The following is a 14,954-nucleotide window of genomic DNA, read 5'->3' as shown; positions in this document are numbered from 1 at the left end:
ACCATTTAATTTTCTAATTTTTTTGCAGCGACAAGAATTTTATAAAAACATTGAGCAGGTACACACGATTTTCATTTTGCGCGTCAGTCGTGTGTTGATTGTTTCTTGGAATGGACGGAGAATACGGAATTATTGTGTTTTGTGTTAATTTATTTATTCAGAAATGGCACGTGGTTTTATGTGAATACCAAAAAGGAAAGTGTAATTGAAAAAAATATACCTGGTTTTTGTTCTGCATTTTGATATATGGTATAATTTATTTTTATTTGCAGTTACATGATGTCTGCGTTTGTACATTTGATGGGCACGATGTAAATATGGAATGATTACTTATTGTTGAAATTGAACCAAACTAGAGTGTGTAAAAATATGTGAAGTTTGCTTGCACGACATTATAAATACAAATAAACAATGAATTAGATTATAAATAAATAAAAACAAATAAATAAAGTTGATTTTGTGTTTTCTTTTCTCAAGTGGCGTCCTTTTTTCGACGACGAAAAAAGTTTTTTCATAAAAATCAAAACATTTTAGGTTGTGACCATGTTCTTTTAACTAGAAGAAAAACATTTTTGACGAATAACATAACATTTTAGATCGTGACCATTGTCTTTTAATGGAAACAAAATTCTTTTTATCAATATAATAACATTTTAGATGAGGACAATTGTATTTTTCTTAGAACCATGTTCACTGAGCCAACATGGTTGCAGGTTAAAATGTTACATGGTCGCCGCAAAAATAGCTGCTATCATATTATTTTGCTCTTCGAATATGATTGTGGCAATCATGTTTCTTCTCTGCGTGTACTTGTGCCAAGTTTCAAGTCCATAGCTTGTCTCGTTCGGAAATTAGCGTGATTTCAACAGACGGACGGATGGACGGACATGATTAGATAGACTCAGAATTTCACCACGACCCAGAATGTATATACTTTTGATGTGTTACAAACGGAATGGTAAAGTTAATATATCCCCCCCCCCCCCCCATCATATGGTGGAGAGTATAAAAATCGGAGAAAAAGTTATTTGCACACTCTAAATGTGACCTGCTGCGTTTATAACTCGATCCTAATAGTTGTAAAGATTTTTTCAGAGGAGCCTTATATTAAAGCTGAAATTACGGGTTCAGCTACATCATAATAATCTAGTCTATTTATTTTGCTACACATGTTTAATTTTTGATTTGAAAGAATCTGGCTCTATTAAATGTGTCTTATGTATTTGTCCACAATGTAATAAGCAAATGACCCAGCTCTAAGTGGATTTCCCCAGTGGAATAATGTAAAAAAATTTCAATGAATTATGAATGGTGGGTGGGAGAAGGCGGACACAACCCTCTAGTATAAAATTGCCATTAACAATATGTGGATAGGGATAACATAAAAGAGCAAAAAGCTCAACAAGTGCCAAGCTTATGAACTTTACACCTTAAGTGTGGCTGGTGGTATGGTGTACTGGTATAATAATATGAGCCGGATAGTGGTTTCAAGCTCACTTCTTTATTAAAATGTCACACGCGACACAAATGTCAACTCACACAAACACGCACTGGGGAACTTCAAATTGGTAAATGTTACTTTCCCGGCGGACACGTACAACAGTTAGGACATAAAGTGAATTATTTTCCAATTAAACCATTAACATGTTGATGACACATACCCTAATACAGATATGTATTTTTATGAACACTAAGTACGTATTAACATGAACGAAAATTATTCACAGTCAAAAGATCTCACGCTGATATAAATGGATGGACAATGTGATTATCCAAAATCACCTGAAATACAAAATAGCGTAACTGATTCTCGAAAGATTACTCATTAGGTTTTTTTGAAATAACAATTACATAATAGAGACGTATTTCATTGTTATACAGGTGGAAAATTTTCGAAAAAAATCTACACTTTAATGACTTTAGTATTGATTACGCAGCAAAAAAAAAATTGGAAGTTGTTCCACAAACACTTCTTTTTTTAAGCGCAACCTGGGTTACCCCACCAATTTTTCCACATTCGATGAAGTTCTTTTGGAATAGTCTTAAAAACTACACTATTTGGTCGTCTAAAATGAAATTTTAAATGTTGGACAATTAAATGTCGCAAAAACGAATAGAGAAAAAAAAAAATATAAACAAGTATATACGGCCGTAAGTTCGGCCAGGCCGAATCTTATGTACCCTCCACCATGGATTGCGTAGAAACTTCTACGAAAGACTGTCATCCACAATCGAATTGGGTTGCTGTATATTAAAACTTCTTAACATCGTTTTCTAAATTGTGAGTTAGTCCATACGTGTTATATATTAGACAAAAATGGTATGTATAGGTAAGTCTACAAATAAATACGAATCAATATGAATTTTGGACGGGATTGGTTCAGATGGGGGCTATATATAATTATGGACTGATATGGATCACTTTTGGCATGGTTGTTAAATATCATGTACTAACATCACGTACCAAATTTCAACCGAATCGGATAATATTTTCTTCTCTTGGAGGCTTCGCAAGCCAAATCGGGGGATCGGTTTATATGGGGTCTATATATAATTATTGACCGATGTGGACCAATTTTTGCATAGTTGGTAGAGACCATATACTAACACCATGTATCAAATTTCAGCCGGATCGGATGACATTATCTTCTCTTAGAGGCTTCGCAAGCCAAATCTGGGGATCGGTTTATATGGGGGCTATATGTAATTATGGACCGATGTGGACCAATTTTGCATGGTTGATAAAGACCATATACTAACACCATGTACCAAATTTCAGCCCGATCGGATGAAATTTGCATCTCTTATAGGCTCGGCAACCCAAATCGGGGGATCGGTTTATATGGGGGCTATATATAATTATTGACCGATGTGGACTAATTTTTGCATAGTTGTTAGAGATCATATACTAACACCTTGTACCAAATTTCAGCCGGATCGGATGAAATTTGCTCCTCTTAGAGGGCCTGCAAGACAAATTTGGGGGTCCGTTTATATGGGGGCTATACATAAAAGTGGAGCGATATGGCCCATTTTCAATACCATCCGACCTACATCAATAACAACTACTTGTGCCAAGTTTCAAGTCGATAGCTTGTTTCGTTCGGAAGTTAGCGTGATTTCAACAGACGGACGGACGGACATGCTCAGATCGACTCAGAATTTCACCACGACCCAGAATATATATACTTTATGAGGTCTTAGAGCAATATGTCGATGTGTTACAAACGGAATGACAAAGTTAATATACCCCCCATCCTATGGTGGAGGGTATAAAAATAAAATTAACATTAAAAAGTTTACCCCCGCGTGATATGAAACTGTGCTAGGTCTTTTGAGAAGTTTTTACAAATTACGATTTTTTATAAGTATTTTTATACCCTCCATCATAGGATGGGGGTATATTAACTTTGTCATTCCGTTTGTAACACATCGAAATATTGCTCTAAGACACCATAAAGTATATATATATTCTGGGTCGTGGTGAAATTCTGAGTCGATCTAAGCACGTCCGTCCGTCCGTCCGTCCGTCCGTCCGTCCGTCCTTCCGTCTGTTGAAATCACGCTAACTTCCGAACGAAACAAGCTATCGACTTGAAACTTGGCACAAGTAGTTGCTATCGATGTAGGTCGGATGGTATTGAAAATGGGCCATATCGGTCCACTTTTACGTATAGCCCCCATATAAAGGGACCCTCAGATTTGGCTTGTGGAGCCTCTAACAGAAGCATATTTCATCCGATCTGGCTGAAATTTGGTATATGGTGTTGGTATATGGTCTCTAACAACCATGCAAAAATTGGTCCACATCGGTCCATAATTATATATAGCCCCCATATAAACCGATCCCCAGATTTGGCTTGTGGAGCCTAAAAGAGAAGCAAATTTCATCCGATCCGGCTGAAATTTGGTACATGGTGTTGGTATATGGTCTCTAACAACCATGCAAAAATTGGTTCACATCGGTCCATAATTATATATAGCCCCCATATAAACTGATCCCCAGATTTGGCTTGAGGAGCCTCAAAGAGAAGAAAATTTCATCCGATCCGGCTGAAATTTGGTACATGATGTTGGTATATGGTCTCCAACAACCATGCAAAAATTGGTCCATATCGGTCCTTAATTATATATAGCCCCCATATAAACCGATCCCCAGATTTGGCTTGTGTAGCCTCTAAGAGAAGCGTATTTCATCCGATCTGGCTGAAATGTGGTATATGGTGTTGGTATATGGTCTCTAACAATCATGCAAAAATTGGTCCACATCGGTCCATAATTATATATGGCGCCCATATAAACCGATCCCCAGATTTGGGTTGCGGAGCCTCAAAGAGAAGCATATTTCATCCGATCCGCCTGAAATTTGGTACATGATATTGGTATATGGTCTCTAACAACCATGCAAAAATTGGTCCACATCGGATCATAATTATATATAGCCCCCATATAAACCGATCCCCAGATTTGGCTTGCGATGTCTCCAAGAGAAGCAAATTTCTTCCAATCCGGTTGTAATTTGGAACATGGTGTTAGTATATGATCTTTAACAACCGTGCCAGAATTGGTCCATATCGGTCCATAATTATATATGGCCCCCATATAAAACATTCTCCAGATTTGACCTCCGGAGCCTCTTGGAAGTGCAAAATTCATCCGATCCGGTTCAAATTAGGCACGTGGTGTTAGTATATGATCGCTATCAACCATACCAAAATTGGTCCAATCACACAAAAATTGGTCCGTATCGGTTCATAATCATGGTTGCCACTAGAGCCCAAAATAATCTACCAAAATTTTATTTCTATAGAAAATTTTGTCAAAATTTTATTTCTTTAGAAAATTTTGTCAAAATTTTATTTCTAGAGAAAATTTTGTCAAAATTTTATTTCTAGAGAAAATTTTGTTAAAATTTTATTCGGTTCATAATAAAATTTTCATCATTGTCAAAATTTTATTTCTATAGAAAATTTTGTCAAAATTTTATTTCTATAGAAAATTTTGTCAAAATTTTATTTCTATAGAAAATTTTGTCAAAATTTTATTTCTATAGAAAATTTTGTCAAAATTTTATTTCTATAGAAAATTTTGTTCAAATTTTATTCGGTTCATAATCATGGTTGCCACTCGAGCCAAAAATAATCTACCAAGATTTTATTTCTATAGAAAATTTTGTCAAAAGTTTATTTCTATAGAAAATTTTGTTAAAATTTTATTTCTGTAGAAATTTTTGTCAAAATTTTCTTTCTATAGAAAATTTTGTCAAAATTTTTATTTCTATAGAAAATTTTGTGAAAATGTTGTTTCTATAGAAAATTTTGTTAAAATTTTATTTCTGTAGAAAATTTCGTCAAAATTTTATGTCTACTTTGTCAAACTGACTTATATACGTATTGGATCGATCTTTTAGAAGATGGTGTTAGGAGGTTTTAAGATACCTTGCCATCGGCAAGCGTTACCGCAACTTAAGTAATTCGATTGTGTATGGCAGTGTTTAGATGAAGTTTCTACGCAATCCATGATGGAGGGTACATAAGCTTCGGCCTGGCCGAACTTACGGCCGTATATACTTGTCTTAATTCAGAAAATTCATATAAAATGAATAAAAAAATATGTTTTTAGAAAAATATTTGATGAAAAAATCACAGCTGGTACGTGCCTTTTTTTATACCCTAAACCACATGGTGGTCATGGTATAATAACTTTGATCTGTCAAAAAAAATGTGCCTACCGGAAATATTGATTTTATGTTAAGAGAATAAGCTTGAATGCGGAGATCAACATTGAAATAATTGCTTCTATTTACTCAATAACGTCCTCAAATTGATCAGGATTTTGCACGAGTTTAATTTAAAAGAAAAGAAAAATAAAAAGGATGCATACTTGAAAAAGTATATCCTATTAACGTTACAGCAATACAAGAATACCATCAGATTCTATATCTTTTACATAAACCTCTATTACCCTGAACAAAGCTGGAAAAGATAGGTAGCGCCCGCCGATAAGATATAGATTTTAGAAAGCATGCGACGACACTCTTTAGTAGTACTTTACGGTGGAGGGTATATAAACATCGGCCTGGCTCATCATTCGGCTCTTTATACTTGTTTTTATTGATTACTTTTATTGTCATTACATTGGCTTTTATGTTATTTTCCATTTGACAACATCGCTGATTTTTATGAAAATGTGTTACACAAGCAAAACATGATACACTGCTGGATGTTTTTCCAATAATAAACGCAGGAGTCTATGAAAATCCTAATGTTTTAATTCAATTAAAAATCTGGATATTACAATAACGAATATACTGGAAATTAAATTATTTCCAAATTGGGTAGATTCAATAAGCTCACGGAAATTCCTATCGTTCATTAGTTTTAAAATTTTAAATTTTATAATACAATAGTGAATTACTGTAACAAAGCGTTGCTAATTTTGTGCTCTTGAAAAAAATCACTTCCATTTCTGATAATATGTGATTTACAAAATATAATTGTCGGTTACCAGTCCACCAAATGCCACCAAGATAACAAAAAACGAAAAAATTTTAAAGTTAACACTTTATTTTAATGACTTTTTTTGCTTGAAATATAGCATAATTTCTAATTGTAGTCGTGTTGGAATTTAGGAATTTAACTTGTCGTTAACATGATTTTAAAGGACTCTGATGGCACATGAAGAAAAACGCTGAAAACCAACAAATTTGTTTCCTAACGCACAAAAATTTTTGTTTTGATTCAATCACGAAGTCAGTTGATCCAATAAATTTTTTACTTGAAATGTCATCAATCGCAGAAATGATAGTATCATTTAAAAAATCAATTGAAGGTCAATTAAAAAATTAATTGATACTATTAATTTGTGTAATTGATTTTTGTTTCAAGTAAAAAATTTGTTGAATCGATTAAATTTGTAATTGAATGTTTTTTAAAACTCAATTAAAATTTTAATTGGAAAATTTTTCGTGAAAATTTTTTTTCTGTGTAGAATTAAGTATGCAAAATCCCAATTAAAAAGAGATTTGTGTCTTAAGTTTGTCAACTTCTTCGGCACGGAATCAATACCAATAAACACAAAATCTTTGCATTTTTTTTGAGTGTACTAATGAAGCCCAAATGAATTTCTGTGGAAATTAGAAAGTCTTACTTTTTTGCCACAGTTGTAAATACAAAGTTCACATTTTTTTATTTTTCTTCGAGTTTTTCTCTTTTTGGGAGAGTTGATTTGCCTTTTCCGAACTGACCTCGTATATCAGTCTTCGTTACATTGTTACAGCTATTTAAAATTCGATTTCAAAGAAATTAGCATAAACAAACATTTGGCAACGGCTGGTAAGTACAATAAACTTTGTTCTACAACAACAAGAAATTATTTTTCACCAGCACCAAATCAGTTCATTGCTCGCTCGCCCGCTTACCTACCCACCATCGCCTCAAAAGTTACCATAGAATATGGACATGATGTCTCCATGGACTGGCATGGGTTTGGCAGACAAGCGTAAACTGGAGAAGTGTTGAGAAAAAATATGTTTGCAATTCAAATTTGTGAAAGAGAGAAAACGGGAAAGGGAGAAACAAAAAAAAAAAACGAAAAACACTTACTTGGCAAACCAGGATCCATCGTTGCTGGTAAAACGATCCACAAAATTGTGCAAAGAAATCGCTGATATATCACTCAGGGCGTAGTAATGTGTTAGGTTATATTCTGGCACCCAGTTAGGCTCCCCAAGAGTATTCGCCGCTTGCAAATCCAAGTAGTACTGTGTGTAGTCCAAAACCTATAATTATTCAAAAAAGCGAAAAAAAGCAAACGTTAGTAAAAACCAGTCTCATGATAAAACCGTAACGTTTCATTATGCTTTCGACTCGAAAGTAGGTATTTGTTAGAAGCTATTCCTACAATTGCGGTAGTGTGTGTTTGTGTATGTGTCGGCAATGGTCGTTGGTCCTTCGTTATGGTCAAGTGTTGAGTTGTATGCAAGAGTTTGAAGTGGCACTATTGTTGGGTGTTGTCTGAGAGTGAGTAAGTGGAACAGATAAATGCAAACACTAGCATAAATTGCGGAAGGAACAGCAAATAGGCTTATTTCTTGTTTAGTGACGAATGTTTTCTTCTACACATTTATAAACTATAAAACATTTGAACTTTTCGAAATGGTATAAACCAAATATGTTAAAGAGACTCAGAAGAGTAATTAATAATTCGCATACCCGGTAATATAACTTAAGCCACATAGAGGTGAGGGTATATTAACTTCCATCTATAACAAAATGTGCCTGCCAAAAATATTGGTTTTAGACCCCATAAAATGCATACCCATGGACTCAGAATTACCTCTAGAGTCGATCTTGCCCTTGGTATCCGTCCGTTTGTGCATGTATTTGTTGTTCGGTTGCAATTATAAACTGATTTCAATGAAAATTGGTACAGGGTGTCTTTTTGGCATAAGGACGAGCACATAATAATAACATAATTGGCAAACAAATCGGATCAAATTTAGATATAGGTCCCACATATTGCTCGATTTGAAAAAATGGGGTCACATTGTCTTTCGCTCTTTCTCACTGAAATAAATACTGAAATAATAATGGATTTTTTTGTTACACAATAAATGAAAGCTTATCCAAAAAAGTGTTTGAATGATAAGGATTTGTTTAAAGAATCTGTGTAAGTACAAAAAAATTAAAAAAAAAATCCACAAATATTGTTACCATGATGATAAACTATGATATGTCCCACAGACGTATGTTTATCTTAACCGTAACTTTACCTTTCTAGGATTGTTCAAATTGGTGCAGATTTGGATATAGCTCCCGCATATAGATATCGCCCGATTTTCTGAAATTTGACCATAAATCCTTATCCAATAGTACTCAAATTTCACATTGAGATGTATTGACCGATCTAATTCAGATTTAGATCTACCAGAGGTGCCTTTTATTTGGAGGGATTGGACAAACCTAGTGTTGCAAACTATCGTAAAGCTTTAAATTTTTGTGGTTATACATACCAGTGTTGCCAGAACTATACTTCTAATTATAATATAATTGGGTTTAATATAAGTTTAAATGCGGATTGAATCAAGTGCAGATTAGGATTAAATAGAGCTTTACTAGGCTTGAATTAAGCACTTCCTGCACTTAAAGGAAGCAGAAATACGATTGAAAATTTCTAAAATTAAAAAATCTGTACTTAATATTTTCGGGATTAAATTCAGGATTTTCTTCTTGGATTTAGAAAATCCGTACTTACTGTACTTTTGACACCACTACGGCTTAAATCAAGTAAACTTTTCTCTATTATTCTTTGGTGTAGGGAAAACTTCCTACATATCCTGTACCACAATGTGGTACAGGATATTATAAGTTAGTACATATGTTTGCAACACCCAGAAGGAGACCAGATAGGCACATGGTGTCTTTGGTAAAGACGCTCAGGGTGGGTCCCTGTGTCAATCTAGCCATATCCGCCTGTCTGTGAACACATTTTTGTGATCAAAGTCTAGTTCGCAGATTTAGTTCAATCGACTTGAAATTTATAACAAGTATGTGTTTTGGTTCAGAATAGAACCATAATGATTTCGATTCAGATTTAGACATAGCTCCCATTTTCTTTCGCTCGATATGTACTTAGATTGCCCCAGAAGCCAGACCTGATTTGGAATTGTACACAAGGGGAACACTTAGTAGTATAGTTAAGTATGCGAAATTTGATTGAAATCGGTTCAGATTTAGATATAAAGGGTGATTCTTTTGAGGTTAGGATTTTCATGCATTAGTATTTGACAGATCACGTGGGATTTCAGACATGGTGTCAAAGAGAAAGATGCTCAGTATGCTTTGACATTTCATCATGAATAGACTTACTAACGAGCAACGCTTGCAAATCATTGAATTTTATTACCAAAATCAGTGTTCGGTTCGAAATGTGTTTATCGACAAATTTTGTTCAGCGATGAGGCTCATTTCTGGTTGAATGGCTACGTAAATAAGCAAAATTGCCGCATTTGGAGTGAAGAGCAACCAGAAGCCGTTCAAGAACTGCCCATGCATCCCGAAAAATGCACTGTTTGGTGTGGTTTGTACGCTGGTGGAATCATTGGACCGTATTTTTTCAAAGATGCTGTTGGACGCAACGTTACGGTGAATGGCGATCGCTATCGTTCGATGCTAACAAACTTTTTGTTGCCAAAAATGGAAGAACTGAACTTGGTTGACATGTGGTTTCAACAAGATGGCGCTACATGCCACACAGTTCGCGATTCTATGGCCATTTTGAGGGAAAACTTCGGAGAACAATTCATCTCAAGAAATGGACCGGTAAGTTGGCCACCAAGATCATGCGATTTGACGCCTTTAGACTATTTTTTGTGGGGCTACGTCAAGTCTAAAGTCTACAGAAATAAGTCAGCAACTATTCCAGCTTTGGAAGACAACATTTCCGAAGAAATTCGGGCTATTCCGGCCGAAATGCTCGAAAAAGTTGTCCAAAATTGGACTTTCCGAATGGACCACCTAAGACGCAGCCGCGGTCAACATTTAAATGAAATTATCTTCAAAAAGTAAATGTCATGGACCAATCTAACGTTTCAAATAAAGAACCGATGAGATTTTGCAAATTTTATGCGTTGTTTTTAAAAAAAAAGTTATCAAGCTCTTAACAAATCACCCTTTAGCTCTCATATATATCTTTCGACCGACATGCACCTATATGGTCCTGGAAGCCAGAGTTTTAGCGTTACTTGCTCTATATTTTGTACAAGCAGGAAAAGTGTGCTAAATTTGTTCGAAATCGGTTCACATTTAAATATAGGTACCATATATATCTTTCGTTCGCGCGATATGCATGTATATGGCCCCAGAAGCTGGAGCTTTACCCTGGAGTTTTACACAAGAAAAACACTTAGTACTACAATCAAGTATGCTAAATTTGATTGAAATCATTTCAGATTTTGATTTGAAGGATTTGAGATGGTATCGAAAATATAGACCTATAAAGTGGTGCAGGCTATAATGTAGTCGGCACCGCCCTAATATTTTGCGTTTGAAATAGGGACAGATTTTTTTCAAATACAGCAAAATGTAGGGACTTTTGCCATCAATACAATATTCAATAGTTTTTACGTCCCAGAACCATGTAGTGTTTTCATTAGAAGGCAAGGTCTTGTCTTCAACAATGTATGGCAACATTTATATTTTGTTGCAAAATACAAGAAGTACCTTCACAAATTGAAGAAGAAATAATAGATATACTCTCTAGCGAAAAATGGTCTAAAATTTTGGTAGCTTTTTGGAACTATACTTTTGTTAGTAATTTATTTATTTTAGGAAGATGTCTTCAAATTCATCTATTTCACTTGATGATGAAACCATCAAAAAGTATAGAAAATAAAAATTTAGAATGACTCGCCTTAGTGAAAGACGATAAACGGAAGTGTGAAAACATTGCTTGAAATCACTTATAAGTTATTTTGCAAAAAAAAAAAAAAACAACCAACCAAGTATGATGATCAATTTTGAACTGCAAATAATAGAGAATTCATTTGTCGCAATAGTACCAATAGTGCTACAATTGTGGCAATTGTAGCACTATTGCAATGTGTAACGCCGTTCGGACTCGGCTATAAAAAGGAGGTCCCTTGTCATTGAGCTTAACATGGAATCGGGCAGCACTCAGTGATAAGAGAGAAGTTCACCACTGTGGTATCACAATGGACTGAATAGTCTAAGTGAGCCTGATACATCGGGCTGCCACATAACCTAACCTAACCTACAATTGTGGCATATCGTAGAGCATTAAATTCTGAGTTGTACACAACCATTTGTTTGCCAATTGTTTTCCAAAAAATCAGGAAAACCAACCGCCGAAGAAGGATCACTCTTCACAATCACAATGTGAGCTCTCACACATCGGCTCAAACAACTGCATGTTTGAGCACTCAAAACATTGATATAATGGATCATCTGCCGCATAGATCTGATTTGGCACCGAATGACTTCTTTTTATTCCCTTAAGGTGGGTATTAAGTTCGAGTTTAGCCGCTAAAAACGTCATTTTTTCACGATTACTTTTCTTTAATAATCCATTTTAAGGAATACAAACTTTGTGAAAATTTGCTTTGGGCTTTTCCCCATCAAGTTATAATAAAATTTGCAACAAATATGTATAATTTCATGCATTTTTCTTACTTATTTAGTTTTCACTTTAGCGATTTTAGCGGCTAAACTCGAACTTAATACTCACCTTTATGGTGAAACTAAAATGAGAGGTCAACGTTTAGCAACTAAAGAAGCGCCCAGCAAAAAAAAAACATCACCAAAAAAGTAGTTCTTTTGGATCCGGAAGCGGTGTAAAATTGGCGCAGAAGCGATGAATTTAACATGGGCTTGTCGTACGACCGATGTCCACCATTTCAACAGCCGTTGCACTCGATATGCTTCACTTCTTAAAGTGTGATACGAATTCAGTGTTTTAGATGTGAATTAAAAAATTTTGTGATATTTTGATAAATAAAAAGTTTTTAAATTTCTTTTTATGATTTTTAATGCATTCTAACGCTCGTCTGAAACGCTTGACCTCAAATATTTTCAAAAATTGTAAATTTTTCAAAAATGGATTTAGCATTTTTCCGACAAAATTTAAATAATGTGTACCATTTTACTAATTCTTACTCTATTTTTAAACTATTTGAAACAAAAAAAATCAAATTACACTTTAAAAATATGAAAAGTGCGATTTAAAAAAAGGTTGACTTAAAAGAACTTCCTGTACAGTTAAAATAAAGGACATCTTTGAAAGTGGTTTTAAAGTTGTGCTCTTATGTTAGAAGAACTTCCAATTTTTTTTTGCTGGGTAGCTATAAGTTATCCTATTTTTATACCCTCCACCATAGGATGGGGGTATATTAACTTTGTCATTCCGCTTGCAACACATCGAAATATTGCTCTAAGACCCCATAAAGTATATATACTCTGGATCGTGGTGAAATTCTGAGTCGATCTGAGCATGTCCGTCCGTCCGTCCGTCTGTTGAAATCACGCTAACTTCCGAACGAAACAAGCTATCGACTTGAAACTTAGCACAAGTAGTTGTTATTGATGTAGGTCGGATGGTATTGCAAATGGGCCATATCGGTCCACTTTTACGTATAGCCCCCATATAAACGGACCCCCAAATTTGGCTTGTGATCTGAGAGAAGCAAATTTCATCCGATCCGGCTGAAATTTGGTACATGGTGTTAGAATATGGTTTCTAACAACCATGCAAAAACTGGTCCATATCGGTCCACTTTTACGTATAGCCCCCATATAAACGGACCCCCAAATTTGTCTTGCCATTGCTCTAAGAGAACCAAATTTCATCCGATCCGGCTGAAACTTGGTACATGGTGTTGGTATATGTTCTCTAATGACCATGCAAAAATTGGTCCACATCGGCTCATAATTATATATAGCCCCCATATAAACCGATCCCCAGATTTGACCTCCGGAGCCTCTTGGAGGAGCAAAATTCATCCGATCCGGTTGAAATTTGGAACATGGTGTTAACATGTGGTCTCTAAGAAACACGCAAGAATTGGTCCATATCGGTCCATAGTTATATATAGCCCCCATATAAACCGTTCCCCAGATTTGATCTCCGGAGCCTCTTGGGGGAGCAAAATTCATCCGATCCGGTTGAAATTTGCAACGTGGTGTTAGTAAAAGGCCGCTAATAATCATGCCAAAATTAGTCCGTATCGGTCTATAGTTATATATAGCCTATCACCAATCACACAAAAATTGGTCCATATCGGTTCATAATCATCGTTTCCACTCGAGCCAAAAATAATCTACCAAAATTTTATTTTTATAGAAAACATTGTCAAAATGTTATTTCTATAGAAAATTTAGTCAAAATTTTATTTCTATCGAAAATTTTGTCAAAATTTTATTTCTATAGAAAATTTTGTCAAAATTTTATTTGTATAGAAAATTTTTTCCAAATTTTATTTCTATAGAAAATTTTTTCCAAATTTTACTTCTATAGAAAATGTTGTTAAATTTTATTTTGTTAAAATTTTATTTCTATAGGAACTTTCAACTTAATTATATACGTATTTAATCGGCATTGTTAGTTTAATATATACCACGTATGGGCTATGTGGTATATATTACGGTGTTAGGAAGTTTTAAGATACCTTGCCATCGGCTTCAGTAGAAGTTTCTACGCAATCCATGGTGGAGGGTAAGCTTCCGCCTGGCCGAACTTACGGCCGTATATACTTGTTAATAATTCCTTGTACCATACTTCAATAAGATCTATTAATAAATAAATCTGAAATGTTTATGTTCAAAAATCGTAATTATATTCTTCATCATGTATCTTGATAGTACCTCATATGCATACATTTGAATTTCAATTCAATATTCAAATGTCCGCAATATTCTATTGTTGATGCAGAGAGGAGCATTGAAATGTAAAATTAAAGTGCTAAATATCGAAAGACAAAAGTGAGCTGCATATATGCTTTTTTCCTATGCCAAAATTTAATGTGCGCACACACATTCGAGTTTGGATCAAGGCTGTTGTCCATTACGGAGTGATGCAATACGCATAGAAGAACAACAAAAGGACCAATAAATCATATGAGAATTGTTCTGTGGTAATGGTTTTCAACGTTAGCATTGGATTCTCATTCAGCATGCAATGCATTTACGAAGGGCAATACTACAATGAATTTTATTCACAAAATGCCCAACAAAAAGACGTTGACAAAAAGGCTTAATCAATGAGTTCGTTTTATAACATTTTTGTTTCAAATGAAACCTTTTTCAAATCAAATGAAAACTTTTTCAAATTTTCAAATTTTCAAATTGAATGAGTCTTTAAAATCAAACGATTTTTTCTAATGAATGAATTATAAGTAGCCCAAGAAAGCATTACCTAATAAATTGCTATATTGCTAAACA

General features: G+C 34.6%; 1 protein-coding gene across 1 annotated transcript in view; it reads right to left on the bottom strand.

Annotated features, from left to right (window-relative positions):
- The window catches only part of LOC142235690 (cyclic GMP-AMP phosphodiesterase SMPDL3A), a 329,846-nt gene that overhangs the window by 40,190 nt on the left and 274,702 nt on the right, over positions 1-14,954 (bottom strand). The window contains exon 8 of the mRNA XM_075306949.1: positions 7,605-7,780. Within this exon, the coding sequence (XP_075163064.1) occupies positions 7,605-7,780 (176 nt within the window). The remainder of the gene's footprint in view (positions 1-7,604; positions 7,781-14,954) is intronic.

Source organism: Haematobia irritans, chromosome 4 (genome assembly GCF_050003625.1).
Source record: "Haematobia irritans isolate KBUSLIRL chromosome 4, ASM5000362v1, whole genome shotgun sequence".
NCBI lineage: Eukaryota > Metazoa > Arthropoda > Insecta > Diptera > Muscidae > Haematobia > Haematobia irritans.
This window is presented reverse-complemented; position numbering and strand designations above follow the sequence as displayed.